This window comes from Phaethon aethereus (genome assembly GCF_964289735.1).
Source record: "Phaethon aethereus genome assembly, chromosome: 14".
Taxonomy (NCBI): Eukaryota; Metazoa; Chordata; class Aves; order Phaethontiformes; family Phaethontidae; genus Phaethon; species Phaethon aethereus.
Genome location: NC_138590.1, coordinates 4,551,589 through 4,574,522, shown reverse-complemented (window position 1 = coordinate 4,574,522; position 22,934 = coordinate 4,551,589). Strand labels below are relative to the sequence as shown.

The following is a 22,934-nucleotide window of genomic DNA, read 5'->3' as shown; positions in this document are numbered from 1 at the left end:
CTTCTAAGTCACAGGTGGCAGAGGTCAGCAGCAAGGGAAAACTAGTGTCATATGATGCTTGTTTTATGTTCCGTGATGAGCGAGTTGCATATTTTGTGATAGGTTTTTATCAACAAAAACAAATTTAGGACTTGTTGGCAGCTTTGTCAGAGAAGGTTCTGCCTACCCATGTTAACAAAGAAAGGCAGGAAGGCTGAATAAAAGATCTTTAATTAATACTGAAACACAGAGTGAAATGTAGGTCACCTTTAATAACCATGTTAGAGTAACAGCTGTGCATTTCATTTTTGTAGAACAGTTTGTCAATCAAGGGTTCTTACTGGCTACAATTTGGCTTACAAAGAAATACTGACTTAAGGGGAAATAGAAGAACTAGAAAGCTGTAACTGAATGCAACTAATAACCAGGCAAAGGAACTTGGAAGTGCCCCAGATGGAACCCAGAAAGGCGCAGCATTTTAATACTATCATATAAATATTATGAATGAACTACAGGCTATAGGGGAAATGTATTCTAGTGGAATGAGTATTTACAACGCTAGATAGAAACAGATGAATGAAAAATACACCATCTCAAGTAATATCCCTTAGGATTCTATGTAATAGCAAGCCAACCACGCCGTTTGTCAGTACCCCATGTTCCATAGGAGGAACCCCATCTCTAGTAAGAGTTAGATCTGTTAAAGATGATGAGGGATCATCACAGGATTAGAGTCCAGAAAGAAGTGTTCAGATAGCACCACTACGTAGCACATTTTATACAAAGGATCTCACTAAATGCCAACCGTGGGGGATAAATCCCAAGAGGAAGAAACCCAACAGCACTGCTGTGTGAGAGCAAGAGATGTGGGTTGCAGCATATACAGAAAATTTACTTGGCCCCATTGCTATAACATTACAGCAAAAGAGTATTATTCTGCCTACCATATCAAATCAAAAGACAGTCAGTATTCCATGTGTAGCTGGAACCAGACCTCTTGGATGGATTTTATATTGAATAAGCCCAGACCAGCCTCAGACAAACTGAATTTCTGAGCAGTATGACAGCCTTCCACATAAAGCATAAAGGCTCTCTTGGTCAAAGAAATTTATGTTAGGATTTTTCTAGGAAAACACTGTGGCAGCTTCTTCCATCCTTCCAGAAACAATCTTCTACGTGACTATATCCTTTACTCTATGTAAGAATATGTATACTTTGCCCTTTCATATAAGGTTAATTGCTCTTTTTTACCAGTACTTTTACAAAACGAAAACACCATTTTACCAGTAGGAAAAACCCTATTAAGTGATGTCACCTGCTAAGACTTATTCTGATAGAACTACTTACATTTCTTAATATATATATTCCATAAAAATGAAATCTTCACAGGATTGATTCCCACAAAAAGCAAGTAGCAAATGTTTTCATGACGATTACACTCTTAAGTTCTGCAGAACCACAACCACCTAAAGTGCCCGTGAGTTGCAAAAGACACGATAGGAGAGGTTTATCTACAACGACTCAAATAAGTACTGCATAAAATGCAGACATTCTAACAGATCTAAATCATTAAACAGTGTGCTAAGAGCTCTATGTGGTATTCTGTGGATCTAGAAGGTTTATAACCTCCAGGTTATGAAAATTTCTTAAAATGTTATCTGCATTGACTTGCTACCTCATCACCTAACTTAAAGGCTCTCCAAGTCTTCCTTTGCTTTCTGCTCTCCTAAGGAGATCTTTTACGTTGCTTTTACTATAGTTTACAGGGTCTAGGTTTGTGGACTGGAGCAACCAAAACAGAGACAGGACTTTGATACTCGATGCTATTATAACCACACTAAAGATGAGCATTTTCACTTGCTTTCCCACACTGAGGTGCACTGCTGTCAGGAGAGCGCTGGAGAACACCAATCTCGGTCTTCCTGCAGATACTGCTCTCTGTGTGACTCTGGCATGGAGCCACAAGGATCATCCGATTTCAGCTAGCATTTTCAACACTGCAAAATAAACTTTTACAATTTTCCTAGCCCAAACCTAATTTGTGAGCAAGTCAGGACCAATTTCATCCTCTGTCTCTTATTATTGAACCATTCCAGCGACTCCTGAAAATTTGTACTCCATCTGACAGAATTGGAAACAGGACTAAACATTCAATATTCTTAGTATGCCAAACACAATTTATATTTTCGGGATAATTTTAACCAACTTTCATGCACAGAAAAACAAGTATTACATGCATATTTTGTGTGCCACTATATACTGGAAATGAACAAAACCAATACATCCTGAACTTTGTCAGGAGGCAAGCAAGCAGGTAATGGGCATTCAGAACTGCATAAGAGTTTATACTTCCTGTAAATATTTTTACATGCTCTAGATACATTCTCAACTATGTCAATTTAAAGATGTTTATTCTTTTAATTCACTGAGCTAATTTTTTAATTTCTAACATATCTTTTCTGTGGAGTTCCACAATCAAGCATAAGCTACCTCTAACTGTTATGCCGAGATAGCAATCCAGACAAATTTCAGGTGAATCTTAAATTATAAAAGCAATTGATAAAGTGACTTAGAGGAGCGGTGGTGTAGAGCAGATCACCAGCAAAGAATAAAGCACATCATCATTGTCCACAACTGTCACACTCCTGGCATATCGTAGTGGTCCAGGCTACATATGAGCAATTCAACTTACGTTTTCTCCTAGTGAATTTTGCTGTGTAGCAGTATTTCTACGGCAACCAGAAGCTGAATGAGTCCAGTCACTATACAAATATTTGAATTCATACTATTTAGACTATAAAAGATGGTTGAATGTCAGTAACCTCTGTATGACAAGCATGTAAATAGGAAAAGAACTGATCTGCATTCCCTACAGACTAACCCAAAGCAATGTGGTTTAATGTAACAGTATTTCAGGACCACAGTAGTATGACATCATGGACTCAAAACCAGATGATTACAATTCCTAAAGGTAGTAAAGACAAGTCTGTAAAACCAGTACCTGATCTCACAACACAAAAAAAAGTCACCAGAGTGTTAAAGAACTGTGAATAACAAAATGTGGAAGACAAGAAATAAAAGGTAAAATCAGGAGGGACAATGTGTTCTGATGTCATACTTTACTTCATTACAAATGTATCTTGCCAAGCTAACAAGAAATCTGTCCATCTCTTGGCGAATTCACCAACTAAAAATAAAACAATTCCATTAAAAAAAAAAAAAAGGACTTCCTATTTCCTTTTCCTGAGTATAGAACTGTAATCCCAGATTTGTGAGATGTAAACATAATCTGAACATAATATGCCAAGGACTTCAACTTGCTTTGAGGTAGGGAAATTTCAAACAATATCTTAATTTACATTAAAGAATGGTTTGAGCCTGTAGAACAAAAGAATGAAAGCAAATAGGACAACTACAATATACCTGACAACCGCTCGGGAGACAGTTTTCAAAACATCTGCCTTTCTTCCACAGAGGAGGCTATGGCATGGGCCAAAAACAGAGTGACATGGAAAAGAATGATGCGTTACAATGGCACTTACATTTCCCAAATGTCCTCTGGAAGGTTAGCTGGAATTTCTGTTAAGCTCCTTCCTCGACAATCCACTACATTGTTACTGCAGGTGCAGGCAGATGGGCAAGTGATGGAACTGGCACTGCATGACGGAGGTTCAGACTGGGAACCTGAGACATGATGAAAATATTCAATGTTAGTTTTGAAAAATGATCGCCTGAGATTTCAACAACAAAATACCTCAGCCTCCGAGTTTTCTAGTTCCTTTTACTATATTACATAATAATTTGTTTGGATTCAGGGAATATAACGTGCTACAAATCAACTGCAGAGAAAATGTGTAAAAGATTACTGTGTTCTTATTCTTCTTCAGTCTCCACTCTATCAATCTCTTTCCCTCCTGAACACTTCTTTGGCCCCCTCCATGATCAGCCATATCAATTTATTCAAAGATTTAAAAAATAAGCCTTAAGATCAAGTAGTATTTCCAAAAGTTATCTTTGCCTAGAAATTCCCATTACACAAACACTCCTTGAGTATTTTTACATACTGAGAAGACTGTCATCAACGATGACTTATGTTTTTGAAATGAGGTAACCTGTTATGGCAGAAAGACTGGAAATATAAACCTAGTTTTTTCAAGATTAGACAATGCAGTTAATGGAAACACAAAAAGAATTTAAAGATGTGAGTTCAAACCTTCAAATCATTGCTTCATCTAATGAATCCATTGAAAAACAAGAAGCTACTTACAGATCAAAGCTTTAGCATGAGGATGTTGCTCTATATACATTCTAGGCAATCCACTAGACTCAGGTTTAATTAAGTGTCATTAAGTGTTTTGAAAACTAGCAATTCTGTCAATTTTACTCAAATGGTTATGATTCTTATGTTTAAAATTGATAGATACATACACACAGACAAAACAGTTTTGCTACACTAACTGAGGTTATCAAGATGTAGCAGTTATTGACTTATTTATGGTGAGTGCTATTTCCAAAGTACATGTAACCTCAAGTATCTTTGTGACACAGAGTTGAGTGTGAAGGCTTGTGTTGGTAAGAAGTGACAAAATCATAACAGAAGCAGGAAAAACTGGTATTTTTCTAGATTACAGTAGATTATAATCACAAAACGTATCTGGTCTTTTGGTTGGAGAAATTAAAACATCATAATTGTCAAATCACAAATACATGTGAAAACATGGAAGACTATACAGAAAGCTGTACATTCTTGGTGTTTGTCTTGGAAAAGACCCATGATTGATACTTTCATAAATTATAACAGCAGGTGACAAAAAGGAAAAAAATAGTTGTTTGCATCAATTTGCCATCCAATATCATTATGACAAAATTTTACAACAATGGAACATTCTTACAATTTTTCTCTCTTGATTTATGCCTACATACCCTCTGGTTTAGCCCGTAACAATGCACAACAAAGTCACCTCATCTAGCAAGCCTACATATGTTCCTACTTTCAAAGACTTGTAAACAGCAATGAAAAGTCAACATCAGAAAGACATTCAGTGGCACCTCTACTTATCATTATTTTGAGAGGCAGATACAGTTTGAAAATATGTCATCTGAAAACTTCCACAGGCTGACTTTACACTTGCAGAGGGAGCCCTCCTGGAAAGCAAAAGACAGTAATGGCAAAATCATGCCTTCCGTTAGACAGGTACTGCACTCTGATGTGAATTAATTTCTGTTTGTCTGAATTTCCCTTAACTCAAGCAAGCGGTCATCCCCCTTAAATAGTATTTTGTGGCCAGGGATGGCAGAACTGCCTTATATTAAAGTATACTGTTGAGTTTCAGGATAAAATCACCACTTCAACTGTGTGCAAGATATTGCAAAATTAAAGTTTCAAAATTTTTTTTATTGGGTCATCAGCTGACTTTCTGTCAGAAGAGCAGGAGAAAAATGTGTCATAGCACTATATGTATTTTAAATATAACTTTCACTGATGCTAATCAGAGCTATAAGCAACTGTATTTTGGCAGCCCAGATCTCAGACCTCCAATTCAGGCATCTAGAAATTAGATTTTCAGAGGTAGGGACCATCTTAAAAAAAAATGGATCTCACAGGACATTTGTGACATGGATAGGAGTCAGATTCATTCTTTATGAGTGTGGGCAGCGGTTTGCATCATGAGATGATCCTTTCTCTTTGCTAAAGCATCCTGTCTCATTTACAATTCACTTTCCAACTTCTGTGACAGTTGCAGATAAGGAGTTTACCAGCAGCAGCCTTTTATCTCAACACAGAGCTGGTTTCAGTACTAGAGCAGCTTCATCCTACAGAATCAACTGGGCAAAAATCTACTTGTAAAAAAATAATTCAATCATGTAATTAAAATCTAAATCCTAACACGTATGGCCCAGGGAATCAAATTCATATTTATCAGGCAGCCTGAACTTCTGAATTGTTCCAGTTTCAAAATCTGATTAGACTTTGTCTTAGCATAGTCTACATATGTGATCACGTGTGTAACTGTTTAAGTTGTAGCTATTTGAACTAAACAAACAAACAAATCTTCACTAGTTAAACACGTACATGTATAACAGGGAGGACAAGGAGCTCTCTTGGGTCTGTCTTCTGGCTATACAATTGCAGGGCAGACATACCGTCATTGTGAATTAATAGAATTCCTTCAAAATTAAGGGAGCTCTGCTGCATATCACCAACAGCACTGCCAGCTTTGCCTTTCAGGGAGTCTAAGGTTTTTGTAGGATTTTAACTGTGAATACTTACAAAAGTAGTTTATATTGCCTCAAAATGTGCACAGGCCTCTGTTATCTTTGTATCAGATCAAGAGGCTTGTTCTTATGACCTGATCACATATGTTTTACATTTTCTCTTTGTCTGCCTACACTGTGGTGCAATGCCCAAAACAAAATGAAGAGTGAGGGAAGGGCAAACGAGCTATTCCAAGCTTTTAGGGATAGGACGGAATGAACAAACCGAGAAGAAACATTTCAGAGCAATCTTTGCTCTCTGGGAGGCAAAAAGAAAGTTGGCAGCAAGGTCAAATATTCCACACACCCTTTATCATCACATGTCTGATGTGATTTCTGAAGAGGCTTTGTAGTGAGGGGAAAATGCATTTTGCACAGTTGTAACACTGCAACATATCACTGTGGGTTACAGAAGCAGTTTTTTCATTAGGGCACAAGATCAGAAAACCTGACATATTGCCAGTTGGAGTTTTAAGAGCCTGTTCTAGTCTCTACTGCATCTAAATCAACAGTGGAAGATTCAATGGAACTCATTTCATCACCTCCACATTTTGTGTGACGCAGTACCGCACAGTGCTCTAAGCTAAAGGAATGGTTTGAAAGGAGTTTATCATAAAACACACTCTGCAAAGAGAGAGAAAAGACAGAAACACCAGTCTTCCTTGCACACAAAGCAGGGAGCAACAGTACAAGGTGATAATTAATATCATGCTACAATTAAATACCATGGAACTTTCCAGCAACTTTTTAAATGGAAAGGCCAAAAGTTAAATCAGAGCATTATTTGTGCCGCCCACTAAGCCTTTTGGATCCTCTCCAAACAAACACCTGATACACACATTATTTACCCTGAATTTGGACCAAAACCAGTTTACCTGTGATTTTCCACTACAAAAGAGGAACTTTTATGTGAACAGAGTTTTGATTTATGGCTACTGAGTAAAACAAATAACCAAATAGTTATACAAGAAGGTACATGATGTCAAAATAGAGAGAAAGCCATATATTGTCTTTATTCTTGGCACAGGTACAACTGAAACGGGATGGAAAAATAACAGCTTATGCTGGAAAAGTAAAAAGTAAAGAAAGAGGCTGTCTTTGTGCAGACTCTTTAATTTCCATATACATAATGTGATCAGTTTTCTTATTTCGCTTAAAGTAGAATGGAAAAAGATGTATTTTTATAAACTTCATTTCTCATTATAAGGTTGAATTCTCTGAGTGCCCCAAGATATCCAGTACTCCTGCCATTTTTGACTGACATTTTGTGCATAGAATAAAACCACTTTTGATTCCATACTGAATACAGCCCTTTATATTTCGTGAATTTCTTTCTTCTTCATGAACAAAAGTAGAGCTAGACTGTAGATTTCTCAAAACTTTAATAAAATAAAAAGAGTTTGTGCATAAATTGCTATCATTATTATCAAATGCTTTTGCTTTTGTTTTTCCTTTGCAAAGGACAAAATACTGTACTACACATGCACGCTCAACAGGCACCTAGCACATATTCCACCAGCTCTTACACAGTCATCTGTTAAGTCTTCTTGAATAATGCTATAAACAGAATTTCAAATCTGATTTGGATCTAACTGCTTCAATTAAATGACAACCTATTGTTAGCTCCATAGCAGATCTATAGAATTAAAGCACACACCAAAAAAACCCAACCAACCAACCAACCAACCACACAAAAAACACAAACCCCAAAAAACCCAACAACAGAGTGAAAACAAGTCTACGTAGGCTATGGAATTTAAAGTTCTTAAAATTTGGGTACAATTTTCATAGGTATGCAGAGGGTAAGAAAGAAGATAGATCAAGGGCCCTCAGGCAATACAGCCTTTAAAGAAGGATATTTGAAATCTAACAATGAATTTTCCTTTTGCTGCCAATACTTCTTCAAAAGAAAACACACAGGAAAAGCAAAAATATTTCAGAATTCGTTTGTCTCCTTCAGAAGTGCAGTAAGCTCCTTATTGCATGGATGCAACAAAAGGAAATGGCCACAGACAAGCCAGCTGCATTTATATTATTTCCCTTCTGATGTTCTTACTATCTGTCATCTTGTCAATTCAGATTTTTTTCTGTTACACAGCAGCACTAGTTCACCATGTTAATTATATTTTTCTCCAAGAGATAAAAATCATCAACTCAATTATATATTTTGCTACACAAAATCCAACACTAACACCATGTGGAAGCTAGGATAGGAACATGATTAACAAAAATTACTATGCTTTTTGTGTGTTATGTAATGGCGTGACAGCCTCAATGATTAGGGTAGTTAATATCTGGCATGCCATTAGCCTGCACCACTTTATTTTACAGTCTCAGACTATGGGTTAGGAGGAGAGAAAAGACAGGGGAGAGACTTAGGACCCGGCAGTTTACAGAGAAATTAAGTGCTTTTTTCAAATAAGCATCTCATTGGCCTCTAGCCTTTTAAGAGCGGCAAATAGACTGATATTACAATTAGAATAGAATGGTTATGGTGTATAAATGAACAGTTTAAATGTCACAGGCGTTTAAAATAAATTTTGCAACGACTAAATAAACTAAATAATCTCATTTGCACTGACACCCAATTACAGCACACTAAGTAGAGTGCTTTATTACCTCCTCACCTATCCAATGGCCTTTGCAGCAATTCTTTTCCACCAGCAAAATGTTTGTATTTGCAAAAAAAAAATTAATGGATTTTAAGAAAAATCTGACAGGATTCACAGTTAAAAATCCGTGTCGGCTTCAAATCGTTTTAAGTACAGCAGACATTAAATTATTGGTCAATAAACAAAACACGACAAGCATTGCAGATCTGTGGATATAGTATGACCTTTTGTGGTTTAATTACATAACCCATTGGAACTTCTTACAATGCTGGGACATCTAAAAATCAATTACTGCTACATGAGATATAGTTTTCACTAGACTCTCAGTAATATAATCTCAAAAAGATCCCTAAAGCAGATGTATTGCTCCTGGTTGGTATTTGCATCCCAGTATTAAAAAGTGTATTGAGTTTGTGTAGTCCTGCCCGCATGTGGGCAAGTCAATCACAACTATCTGCAAAGTTAACGTTCCTTATTGATGGCAAATATTCCACTAATGGAGAAAAATTTGTACAAATGTGTTTATTCTACAAGAATGCGTGGCAAATAACTTATGCAAATATTTCCATCTCTGGTTGTTTAACAGCTTTTTGCTGAGCACAGCATTAAGTATTTATGATTAGTGACTTGAGCCCCTGATTGATGTTGTTAATACCATCAAGTTCATAGTATGCAAAAATTTGCTAGTCATGAATATTCATTATTTCATTCAAGTTCACTGTTTTGCTGAACATTCCCAAACAGAAAATTTACCTGGTAAAAATTCGTAGCATGTGAGCATAACTGTTCTGTAGGTAAAGTCAACACCAACTGGTTTACAAGCAAATACTGAGGAATAAAAAAGGAACTATCCAATTGCAGTGAAAGGGAGTTCTAGTGTAATGAACGGAGCCTACTTTATTCTACAAAAACCCTCTTTGCATGTTTCAAAGTGTATCAGTAAAGTAACACCACTGAAAATCAGACCTTACTTCACATTGTCTTATCCTGAAAGCACTAGTATTGCAATTATTAAACTAACAATAATAGTGCCAACATTTTATGGAATACGTCCAAACTAAATTAAAGTAGAACAAAGAAGCAGGCTCACCTATAAGAACTGAGATCTAATGGGTAGACTTGTTCTTCTGAAGGATTAATAAAACTATGACAGAAGCTGTGAGACAACTTAAGTCCTTTCAAAACCATGACAAAGTTGTTCTTCTCTCACGGAAATTTATTCAATTTAAATCTCCCATAGGTGGGACTGAAACATTAGAGTTTGAACGTCTCCTGTGCCCTGTGCCCACTCCGAGCCTTTCACTGAACATCCTTCTCCAGCCATGTCAACACCAGCATTTTCTCCTAAAAGCAGCCAAAACTTAGCTTTCTGACTACTGCACCATAAGGAAGGCTCTTAGCCTGTGTTTGGTTCTCTGCGTTTGTATATTATTTTCTCTTCCAAAACAGGATAAAGACTAAAAAAATAATGCTACTAGAAAGTCTTAGAAGATGAACTGCTTCTGCAGTTCAAATGGCATCTATGCACAGTAATGTCATTAAAGCCAATTCCACAATTTGTATCAGCAGTCTGGAAGGTGCATATGAAATGACATTTAAAAATAGGTCCAGAAATAATACCGTGAGCTTATAAATATATTCAAGCATAAAAATGAAGAGGAAGACAAATTATTTAACTGAAGGGATACCACCTGTACAAGGTTAAATGATAGATAATGGTCATGATCAATTGTAAGCCTATGAGGGGAGTATAGTTCTGGAATGGCCTTCTAAACAGGTCATCCATTAAAGAACCTGCACTGTTTCATGATGAAGTTTGATCAAGTTATGGAAGGGACAGGAATAGTTTAAGACTACTCTTTGAGTCCCTGAGGTTTCCTTTGCTGGTATTTGAAAAGGAGTTTTAAACATGAATTGATTTTGTTTGATATATTATGACCTTTCGTGTTTATCCAGCTTCCTGTGACCACTAAAACTAAGGGCCATTAGCAGTCCTTCTCTGCATGAACTGGTATGGACTGCATGGAGAGCAACCGCTCTGCTCCCTCAGGAGCAATTGCTACTGCCCCGTACTAGCAAAATCTGCATCATTAGCAAATAGTCGTCCCCTCCTCTTTATTTTCCAGGGAGCACTAATTTTCCATGCTGGCAGTACCTCCACGTCCCATGTTGAGAGCAGCAGAGGTGCTGCTAGTTAGGCAGATGTACTGTTGCACAGAGTCTTTTATATAAGAGCAGATGGGGGGAGTTCCTCTCCCCACACACTTTTCCTTTGGCATCTTCTGAATGTTCTCATTAAGATACTAAGCTTGAGGAGTGCTATTTTATTAGTTACTCGTTGTTGGTTTTCTCCTCAACAATATGCTATGAAGTTATTAGGAGAAAAATGGGGCAAGACAATCTACTGAATTTTGTGGTCTGAGGCAGAGAGTAACAGCTATGTTTTAAGACCATTTGACCTCACCTAGACAAATAAATCTGCTTCCTCATTAGGGCTTCCAGTCTGCATTAAGCAGCAGGAAGCTAACGTATTTTCGTTCTTATTATACCTCAGCTGCAGTCTCACCATATGATTCAGAAACTCTAGATCTTCATCGGAAATTTGGATTGATCCACTATTTTCTTAAAATCAGTATCAGTTTACTTAGAAATCACTAGACACCTGGCTTTGGTAATGATTTCTCTCTTGCATGAATTTCAGCCTGAATTTTAACTATTTAATCCAAATTACACACCCTGATTGTCTTTGGGTTCTTGTAGATCCTCTGAATGGGAACTAAGGATCAAGAACCACAGAGAATGGTTTCTAATGAAAAAGAGAATGATTTATGGATCCAACTTCCTTCTCTACGATGCTTCTTTCATTATCTAAGAAAACTGTCTTAGAAAAGTACTTCAAAATCACGTTTTACATTTAAACTTTGCTAAATTTCATATTGCAAGACATACAGGACAAATGAGCTCCAAAATTATTTCAAGATTTCAGAATCTGGGGCTTCTTACATGAGAAAAGTATGAATTCACTAACCACAATCTCTGGTCTATTCCAAGAAATCTCATCCAATCTTCATACTCCATCACAAACGCTGTCCACTGTAAAATACCTCAAGCTAATGGCCAAAACTACAACAAATCTGTATCAAATCCTGCACCTTCAGAGTCAACACCAGGTCCTAACATACTGCCTCAGAATCGGCAGCAGCAGTACAAGAGAAGAATCAACTTCCTCCCACCACCCACTGAAATCAACCTGCAGTCTCTGCCTGCTTATCTACCAGATAGTCCCCTCTGCAAGCGAGCAGTTGCAAACAGATGACATCTGAGCTGTTCTGAGAGCAGCTAGCTGAGGACAGCAGTGGCTGAAGTATGCTACACGTCACAGCATGATATACAATGCTCCTGAATGCATCCATTTTATTCTTAGGTACGCGGTTCAGAGGCATATTTATTCTCTCGCATGTATACTTAGGAAAAACAGAATGGTTCATCATTGTAAAAAAGTCTAAATGGGGTCACTCAGTGGGTCCTGCACAGAGCACTGAAAAGATCAAGGTGCTGCTGATGGTATAACTTCATGAACCCATTGCTTCAGTCTGCAGAGCTTTACAGCCATACTAATGTAGGTGAGAAAACATGTTATGACTTGACATAACTGATCAATCTGCAGATTAATTTCAACTTTGGTAAGTAAAGAGCTGGTAGAAGAAAAATCAAAAAGCCATAATAAAACTTATATGAGAGGCAAATGAAATAAAATTACTACCCTAAGGAGGTCAGAGAAGGACAAGAGGCAGACAAATAGGCAGAGAGAGAGAGTGTGTGTGTGTGTTTCAGAGAGAGAGAGAGAATTAGAGAGAAGCATTAGAGAAAGGGAAGCCAGTTCAACAGTAAAACATGAACATGGGAAGGAAGCTGGGTTTGATCCAGGCAAAGACTGGAAGGCTCTAAGAGGTCCCAAGAATAAGCCAGCACCCCCAGATGCTTCTCTGTTAGCTAAAGGAATGGAAAAATAAACAGTTCCCAAGGATCAGAGTGCACACAGTATTTCAACTGACATTTAAGTCTTTGCTTAGTGTACCGTTTCTCTTGTCACGGCAACGTGGCAGTGATTTGCAAGGTTGTAGTGGAGAGAGAAGAGAAATACATCATGCTATGTGCAGCACATCACCTGGAGCACTCTGCTGCCATACAATTTCCCCTTCTACAACATACTGACTTATAGGAGACTGTGTCACCAAACACAACCCAGAGCTCAATAAGCGGCTGTGCGGGAGGAAGTGTCTGTTTGGAGACTTCTTTGGGAACAGATGGCTTTAAGGCAAAGGCCCTGCAAGGCTGCTCTGTCAGGAGTGGCTCTGGAGGAGAGACTCTCCTGTGAGGAGCGGACAGCTTGCTGAAGAAGCCAGCCAGAAGGCTCTAGTGGGTGACAGGACTGCCAGCAGTACTCCCCCAACAGCGAGGGGCCATCTAGTCCCAACCCTCCTCGGTTCTGTTAATGACCTTGCCCCTGCCTCCTCAGTAACACAAATCCAGTTAGACATATTTGCAAACCTTTCTCCAGGCAACTGTGCACTATTTAATCCTACACATTTACCTACAGTTCTGAGCCAAATGCTCATGGGCATGAACAAGTGCAACCTGGAATAGCTTTTCTGCTGCTCACAATTTGCCCAAAAGTGCCATCTGAATTAGCATTTTTATAATTTATATGCACAAGCTGAACAACAGTTTCAAAAGACTGACTCTCAGTTCACACAGATTTATCTGCACATAACTCTGACTTCAGCAACATTATCTTCAGAAACTTTTACTTAATGCTTAGAAACATGACTGTACAGGACTGGTAGCATAGTGACCAGAAGGAATCAAGCAATTTGGGTTCCAGTGATGGCATTTATCAGTGTTTCATTTTTTATTTTCCAACTTCTGCTATTCCTTGGTACACAGCATTCAAAATTTGTTTCCAAAGCAACATGTATCATAAGATTATAGCCCCCCCCCCCCTATTTTTACGTAGGGTTTAAAGAAGAACCTGAAGTCAGTTTTCCAAGGATATTGTTCTTCTTTCCCCAAATTATTTGATTCTCTTTCTGCTTTGAAGCATGCAACAGCACAAGTTTTGAACTGGAATGCTCTGATGAAGCCCGTTTTACAGTGGAGGGAAAGCTGGGTTTTCTTTTGCTGTGATGATATTCCCACTGCCATAAAAACACAAGTGCTTGAAATGCTGAGCCTATACATAAACAGAGTAGTTCACTACATTGTATTTCAGCTCTTCATAACTATGATGCAAAGGCAGCTTTCACTGGCAGCTTGAGGCTAGTTACAGTGATTCATATAAGCTGAAACTCCATAAAATTCCTTTGCAGAGGGACAAGTTCAGTTCGCTATTCACCTCCTGTCCTAGTTTGGCTTCATAGTCAAACACAAACAAATTATGCTGTAAAATCAGGAATAAGAACTGTAATAAAGACCGGGGGAAATTTATCTCTCTAAACTAGCTGTCCATGTAGGTTTTTGTTGAACTAGCACACACTAAGCTAAGTTCTTTGTTAAATCCTCCACTAAAATGAGCTCTTCAAATGCATGTCTTTTTCAGTATATTTCATTTCCCAAATGAGGGTTAGGGGAGACAGCTGACGGACTGTCTCGCTGGAAGCTTCTTTCCTTTAATTTTTATTAATTTATGTTTTAAAAACAGCAGGCCAACCTTGAGAGTTCTCGTAATATGTTCTTGGTCCAACCGGCAACTGTTAAAAACCTTTCCTCTTTTGGAAGCCATAGTCTGCACAGAAAACTCAATTTAGATGAGTTCTGTCCATGTTACATTTCTCATCCAGCAATTAGTCTCTCTTCTGATTCAAACAACTCTTTTTTCCCCGCACTTCATTATATCATAAATCCAAATAGCTGCACTCACACCCCATCTGAAACTTCATTTCATAAGAAAAAAATGCTGTGGTTACCTCTTTGGTAAAATTAGATTCTGCTAATAGCTTAATTCATTTAACAAGTCCTTTTATCCTTCCTCTCCCAAGACTGTTAGATTTCGAAAGTTTTCTTTTAGTTAAATTTTTGATGTAATTTATCAGATCTTCTGGGCATCATCAAATCTCCCCAACTGCATAGAAGCTGCTCAGCATTCTTGAAACTCATGTCACAGAAATCACCGGTGCACAACTTTTTCCATTTCCAAATTCCAAAATTCTCCATGTGGCCATAACACTTATTGCACACCTCCGGGGCTGGGCATTAATTTACCATCCATGATATAGTTAAGGGAGTCAAACCCCTCCCTAAGTACAACTGTTTCTCTCTTTCTTTGTCACATGTAAATGAAACTACAGAGAAAAGGCATTCCTAAAAATATTTCTAGCACGAGCATTTGTACTGTATTTCCATCAGTCAGCCCTGTACCAAGAGGATAAAGCTTTAGGGCTCACAGGCTGTGAGAGATAAAGAACACAATACCACAAGACTTACAGTCCATCAAGATTAGGACTCGCCTCAGCTTCATAACAAGCTCCCTGTGTTACTTTGCATTTGCATTTGGCCTGCAAAACTATCTCCAAACTGGTGTCTGATATCTTCCTTTTTTTTTCTTTTAATAGCATACACACTGCCATGCTTCTCCTCTACCAGACCTCTTCCTTTCAGCCAAATTCAGAGATTTATTTTTCCAATTTTTCTATTTTTCTCTTTCTTTTTTTTTCTTCTTTTAAGAAAATGCATTTCTATCACAACAGAACCAAGTGCATTTCCAGAGACTTGATGAATAGGCCCAACATATAGACACATGGTTTGTGAGTTGGCTGTGTATCATCAGCCTCATTTACCAGTGTGGAAACTTGTAGAACAGCAAAGTTCATTGGCTCCCCAAGAATCCTGTTTCAGTCCTGAGGATAAAAACTGCTCCTTATGTTCTATGTTCAGTCATTTATCAACAGACTCAGATTAGCCTTTCCTATTTCCTTTCTTTCGTATTCCAGTCAGCTGTAGAGCTTTTTCCCTTGAGAAACACCAATTTATCCACACTTAATTGATTTCTTGTGTTGATATCATTGGCAATGCTAAAGTAGAAAAAAATAATTTGAGGACTGAAACGTTAACTGGAATCCAGTAATTCTTATTAGGCTGAAAAAAAACAATTTGATGTATTCCCGTACAGTTTAGCAATGATAAAAATATCCAGGACTGCGACAGAATGGCATTCAAACATAACACAGTCATTTTCCACTCACTGTTTCTATGTGAATATCAATATAAAACCACCAGGTGATAGATAAATGAATAATTGGTATCATTACCAGAGCAGACAAAGTCCTTCTTCTGAACCTCTGCCACAAGAAAACCCCGCAGGTTTACAGGTGCCAAACAGAAAGTGAACTGCCCGATAGTGCGCCTCTGCCGCAGCCAGTCAGACAGCCAGGCCAGGTGGCAGTCGCACTGCAGGAAGTTGGAGTGAAGCCGCCTACAAAAGACAGAACAACCCTAAAGTTATCAGTAGTTTTTTTAAACAGAAGACACAAACCAGAGCAATCGAGTACAAGTCTGTCTGGCTATTCACTATGATTTAAGTAGGATCATTGCACGTTACTGGTTAGAGCTGAGTCAGGTCTTGACTGTCTACATTGCCATATAATTGCCAAATGTCCACATATAAATTAGTGCTATTATTTATAATCTCTTGGAAGAATGAAGTTACAGGTAACATGAGCTCACCATTCTAGAGAAAAGAATATGCAGAATTTAAGATTCCTCCAAGTAATCACTTTGCCTGTGATTTCACATCAGAAATAACTGTGTGAATGTGGTATCTTTGAGTGAGTTCAAAGGATGGCTTGTATAAATATGAGGACCAGGCTGAAAAAAGGGATGATAGGTGATTCTTCCCTCTTCTCTCTCCTTTGGAGAGGGGGGTGTGGGAAGAGAGAGAAAGAGAGAGACCCCACACACCAGAGACTATTGTTACCTTGTGTGTTGCCTGTACAAATTCATCAACATTCTTTTTACTGTGGCAATTCAACGCAAGTATGCAGGTTCTAGATGGGAACTCTCAGTGCGTGACAAAGAAGGGGACTGCGACAGGGTCATGCCACACAGCAGTGCCAGGGCTGTTCTTTGTAATGGAGGACCTAGCCACACAGCTCCCCTCTCAGTCCACTTCATGCCTGCCACTGGAGACTCGCAGCAGCATCATCACATTGCGGGGAAAAGTCTGCAAAATGATGATGCGTTCAGGGAGCGAATCTGGTAATTTTAATAGATACCAAACTTTAGGTCAAAACAAAAGCCAGGGACATTAATTATTTCATTCCCTGTAATGAGTCATACATTTGCAGTGTTATACCAAAGCTGAAATGATAAACCAGATTGAAAATCCTGTCAGAAATGGTTAGACAAAGCATTATTCACTCATATTACAGGCATTACATTAAAAAAACCCCACACAATTGATGTGCACAGGATTTGGCCTTGTCCATCCACCAAAGAAATTAACTGTCTGTCTGTGAGATCTTCATAGTGCACGGCAGCAGTGCAGGTCAGCAGTGGCGCCCAGGCTGACAGTCCCCAGATTTGTATGTCTGGGGTGGGCAGTCACAGTAAAAGACCACAAATCTGGAGCTGAGAGTTTATCCTTTAGAGATGGAAGACGCTAGTATCCTGGGAGCACTGTCAAATGTAACCGTCTTAGAAGGATGGCTAGAAGACCTTGTATTTAGGGATTATGAAGCTCTTTAATTGATACTGCAGTAAGTTTGATTTCTAGTAAAATGTTTTGGTTTTATGAACCATTAATCTGCCTGGAACACTTTTTGTTGATTGAAAGAACAAATAAATACACTTACAAAGAAAAGAGAACAAATATCATTTAGCCAGAAATCATCCTACGTAAGACTAAGTCAACAATGATATTCAGAATCATCTTCCTTCAGGAACTGAAACAGAGCTCATTCCATGCCATTCCCTGCATCCCCTGTATGGATGTAGGCAGGCAGGAGTAATAAAACTGCAATTTCACAAAAAGGGGAAGCTTTCCAGTTCTGCGAGTTGTTTTTTTTTCCTCATTAAATGCATATAGCTGGTTGCTGGGTTTTCCCATTTTAGTAGTGCAAACTGTCACCTCTCTGGCAGCTCGCCTGCCTCAGCAGAGCCTTACTTTGCATTTGTTCAAGTTTTTTGCATGGATATTCCACAGTTTGTTTTTGAGAGGAGACCATTTACAGACCTTATCAAGCTTAACAGAGCAGCCTATTAGAATATATTTTTGATAATTATATTAATGAATACAGCCACAAAAAGACTTTTCACAGTACTTCAAAAGCATAATACATCAATTCCCTATGAACATGGAAAGCACTGAAGGGATTTCGTACATTTTCAGTTTACCCTTAAATAAAAACAATTAAAAGAAATTACGCAATTACCTATCTCAGCAGTCAGACACACATGCAGAGACAATATGACACCTACCATTAAGCAAACAGGTATGGGGGACATGCTTTAACATAAAGCAAGCTGTTTAAAACAAAGGAAAGCAGATCAATAAAAACTAATTCCTGTCGCTTCCAATCAAGGCTAAAAGATCAATGAAACTTTGCAACAGAAAAGACAGTTAAATAAAAAACGTTAGCACAGAAGAGCTGATTTTTTTAAAAGAATTCTTCAAGTGCTTCAAATCTTACTAGCACTTCCCCATCCCCCCCTTCCCCCTGAATGGTCATGTTCAAGTTGAATATGCTCTTTATGTTTCCTTCTCTGTTCTTCTTAAATGAGCAGAATGTTTTCAGAGCTAAGAAAAAGCTATTTATCCATCAAACTATCACAGCAGATGCAGCTGCGGCACAAGCAGCCCCAAACATTCTGCTAATGGATCTCACTAGTGTGTAAAAGACACACATAGGGAAAACACCATCCACAGGGCACTGGGCCTCAGCTGGATGGGAAAAAGGGCTTGTCCCTACTTAAGTAACGTTCAGACCAGGGATTCCCTACAACAGCTTCTGAAAAAACCCACATCTAAGTGTGAAGCTATTTGAGCACGTGTACAAACTGATGATCATTTTTTAAGAGAACAGTAGAGTCACCAAACTGTAATGAACATCACTCATGATCCATTTGGACTGAATTTGCATCAACAACTGAGATCAAATAGTAAATCTTATTCATCCATTATGCTTCAAACAGTTTCTCCTTTTCTGCAAACTGCTCATAGAGGTTGTATACTAATGCAGGAGAAGCAGGTTATCAAGTGAAATAAAACTCATGAAACTAGAGAGAATATTAACATTTCCCTCCAATAAATATCTTTATATAAATATTTTACACAGGTGAACAAAACCTCATCAGTTCTACATGTGCTCGGATGTATATTAATTGTTAGGGTACTACTATCCATTTACACAAAAAAAATCATTAAATCAAAACAGTATTTCTAAACCCCGAACAAAAGATAATCAGAAAATATTGAGTACATGTAGCTATGGAAACTTATTTTATTAAATAAGCATAAAGTATTGCCTGTGAAAAGTGCTAAGATGACTTGGGGATAGAGGAAGGGTCTTTAATACGAAGGAGCAGCAGGAGAAATTATGAAATGCTATTTGATTCCTGTATTTATCTGTATTAATTGCTACTTTGATGACTTTTCTGCCTCTGTTGAAACAGATAGAAGGAAATATAGAAAACTAAACCATTTTGCTGTATTTCCACCTGTCTATGTATGATTTTTTAATTCTGATATTGAACTGCCAAGAAGGGTACTGCGTGTTATTTGGCAGTCTTTGAAGACTGAAACATGACACTTGATATTGATGAAAATACCTTTACAGAACATGAGGTGAATGAATACAAATGCAAGTTTGCAAAGGTGCCCTTTTAGCCATAGACCCTAAATTAAATTTCCAGCAAATCCTTTTAGAGTATTCTATAAAATGTGGCTCTCAGAACTCAATATAAAAGCTTCCCTTTATAAATCCTATTTATGACTTCCTTCCCTTTTTTTTGTTCTTTTTTTTTTCCTCCCTTAATTACAGCAGAGCAGGATTAGTCAGTGTAAGTCTCCAGGGAGCTACATACAAAGCCATCTCCGAAATTAAACTAAAAGGAAAATGGCAGAAGGCGTTGAGCTCTGGCAACAGACAAGACTGACTAATCTGAAGGCGACAGGCAAATTTTCTGGACCACTGTGACTGAATGAGAAAAGGAAAAACTCCAGGAACCTTAACTCTACACCTTTATCTTCTTTATCCATTCTCTTCTAAAAGACAAACATCTAATTTCCATTTAATTACTTACATTAAAATCTATGAAAGTCACCATTTAATGAAGAATATAAATTTAAATGAGAGGTTATCTTACACAGATTGACATGAGTAAGAGCCATTTCTCTTCAGTTCTGTAAACTTATTTAATATAATTTTACACATGCATATGTAGCATCCTTGAAGCATTTTACTTTTTCAGTGACACAGAAAATTTTCAGGCTAGCTACTATTTCTCTTTCTTTGCTTTTACAACTAAATACATCTTGGTTAACTTTGAGATTTTGGAGGAAAAAACAAAGAGACTTTGTTTAAACATGACTCTTCCTGACGTTGTGTATTCCCTAGAAGAATTTAAAGGAATAATTTATTTAACAAAAATGGTTTTGGTAGGCTATGGCTAAATTCTACAAATACACACAGTCTAATTTCACAGTCTTCGTATTCTGGTTTACTAAAGCCAATCAGAGCTTTTCCAGTGGAATGGTGCCGAGCTATAGAAAAATTAATTTTATGTAAGAGAAGCTTTGATAAAAAAATGCATCAGAATCACTGACATTTTGTTTCAGAAAGTATCTGGTAAAGGAGCTTTTTTCAAATTCTTCAAAAAAATTATTATTTCAGAATTTAGTATTCTGAATTTGAAAGAAGAAATAGGATTTAAACACAGGATATTATCCAAATTAAGTAACTTGATCTATCTGAGCAGTTTTCACAATTTTGATGACGTTCCAGCTTAGAACACACTTCTCCTTTACTGCTGAGTAAATTCAAAATCTTGATAAAACTGAACCTTACTTAACCTTGGGTAAATCCAGTGAACCCGCTGTCAGGGCCCGGATGGCACCAGCGGCCTTCACAACCCTGCCCGGCCTCACCAGGGGCTCCCCGGGCCCAGGGCTCCACCATGGCCCAGCCCAGGGCTCTCAGCCCCTGCCCCAGCGACGCCATAGCAGTGTGGGCCTCCGGCCCTGCCCCAGCCCACCCTGACTGGCCACGGGCCCCGTCTGAGCTGGTCCCTGCCCATGGGCTGATGGCCCGGCCAGGCCTCAGCTGTCCCCCTCCCCACAGAGGTGCCTGCGGACAGGCCCAGTGCAAGGCCGGGCACGGCCCTCACAGGGTCAGGCCTGTTCAGTGACCGTCCTCCTCAAGAGAGGAGGGGGGATTATTCACATCAGGAAGAAACTGCAATAAAATGATCACAAGAGATATCCAAAGAGTTGGCTTACACCGTTGTTGTTATTATAATTATTATATTTGAAGATATTACTCACAGAGTCCTGATCTTTGGCATGTGATTGAAACTGGTAACAGGAATCCGGGTGATGTTGTTATTGTTGAGAGTACTGTTAGGAGAAAAAGAAAAGAGAGAGAAAAGAGAGTAACAGATTGATCAGTTGTTTACATTTCTTCACCAACACACTATTTACAGAAACAAGCTGCTAAAACTCTTGGTAATAAATCTGCCAGGCTGCGAGCCATAAGACATGCTGACCGATACCTCAGACAGTCTGTGACATATCATGAAAGATATTGTTAGGGCAAAGCAACCAACAGCTGCTAAGAATGGATGACGGTTACTATTTACCATGTCAGAGTACCAAGGAGTACAGGAGAGGCGTTTTTACCGACTACTGGAACAGATCCAGACTTTCTGGTTAAGCTGCCACTTGGCTTGAAAACCTGGTGCAACTTGACTGGAGGAACATCAAACTCGCACAGCGCAATAGGAAAGCCTTGCACTTAAAGCGCTCACTTCTCACACAAAAAGAGAGCTGTTGACTCTCGCAGGCTTGTTAACACAGCCAGCTGACACGGACAGACAGCTCAAATTGCCCGATTGAAAACACATGGACCGGTGAGTACCCTTTCTTTGGTTTCCTTATGAAAAAATGTATGGGTAGTGGAAGGGACCGTAATAAAGCATGTCATGACCCAGGCATGTAAGGATTTCTGCTGCTCTACCAAAGCAGAGCTTAAAGAGAAAAAGATCTCAGCTGCTGGTAGGGACCCCTTTAGCGCTTCTCATGAAAAATGAACTGACTCAATTACAATCAGCTGAGCGTACTGCTCCCATTTACATAGCTCCTAATTACATCAATGACTCTCCAGCAAACTGGAAGCTACAAAGTTTGTCAAGACGGCACAGGAAATGGAAAGCACGTCAACACGACATAACTGCCATGCTCCACGTGCACCAAATTTGCAAGTACTGCAGCCCCGTTTGTCATGAGAATTGATAGGGCTGGTGACGACTCCAGGTCCCAGCGTGGCCGCAGCTGCCCATATGAAACATGTACAGCACCAGGGCACAGAGCAACCTCTGCTTTATACAAGGGCACAGCACTCCGTAAGATCACTTTGGGAGAAGAGAATGCTTTTGTGAGTTTGTGTACATGTTGAAGAAAATACCTGCTGAAGCAACCTAAAGGCATATTACCCTTCCCTGAACTACTTAGTTGTTCCAGTGTTATGTATTTACACAGGACATTAAATGAAAAGCTCTTGAAGAGTTTAACAGAAGTTAACTAGCCCCCTTGGTCATCTGCCAATTTAAAAACATTTTTACAATTCTGCCTAGAAATCTCTTGGCAAAACCATCATCTACAACATCAGCAGATGAAAGCTAAATTAGATTATACCCTATTAAGACTGTTTTTCTGGTGCACAGGAAGACACACAGGCATACCAGCAAAGCCAGCAGGTTGCAGGGTAACACAGCTATGTGGAGGCACGCTCAGGAGGGGTGTGTGAGCAGGCCCTGACGCCGACAGCAGCGTGTTTTTGTTGCTGCTGCACTGCAACCCAGCAGGACCAAACACGA

At 38.7% G+C, this 22,934-nt stretch overlaps 1 protein-coding gene across 1 annotated transcript in view; it reads right to left on the bottom strand.

Moving 5' to 3' along the window:
* The window catches only part of SLIT3 (slit guidance ligand 3), a gene marked incomplete at its 5' end in the record, with an annotated part of 526,167 nt that overhangs the window by 182,485 nt on the left and 320,748 nt on the right, over nt 1-22,934 (bottom strand). The window contains 3 exons of the mRNA XM_082006257.1: nt 3,522-3,663; nt 16,154-16,317; nt 21,385-21,456. Coding sequence (XP_081862383.1) covers nt 3,522-3,663; nt 16,154-16,317; nt 21,385-21,456 — 378 coding nt within the window. The remainder of the gene's footprint in view (nt 1-3,521; nt 3,664-16,153; nt 16,318-21,384; nt 21,457-22,934) is intronic.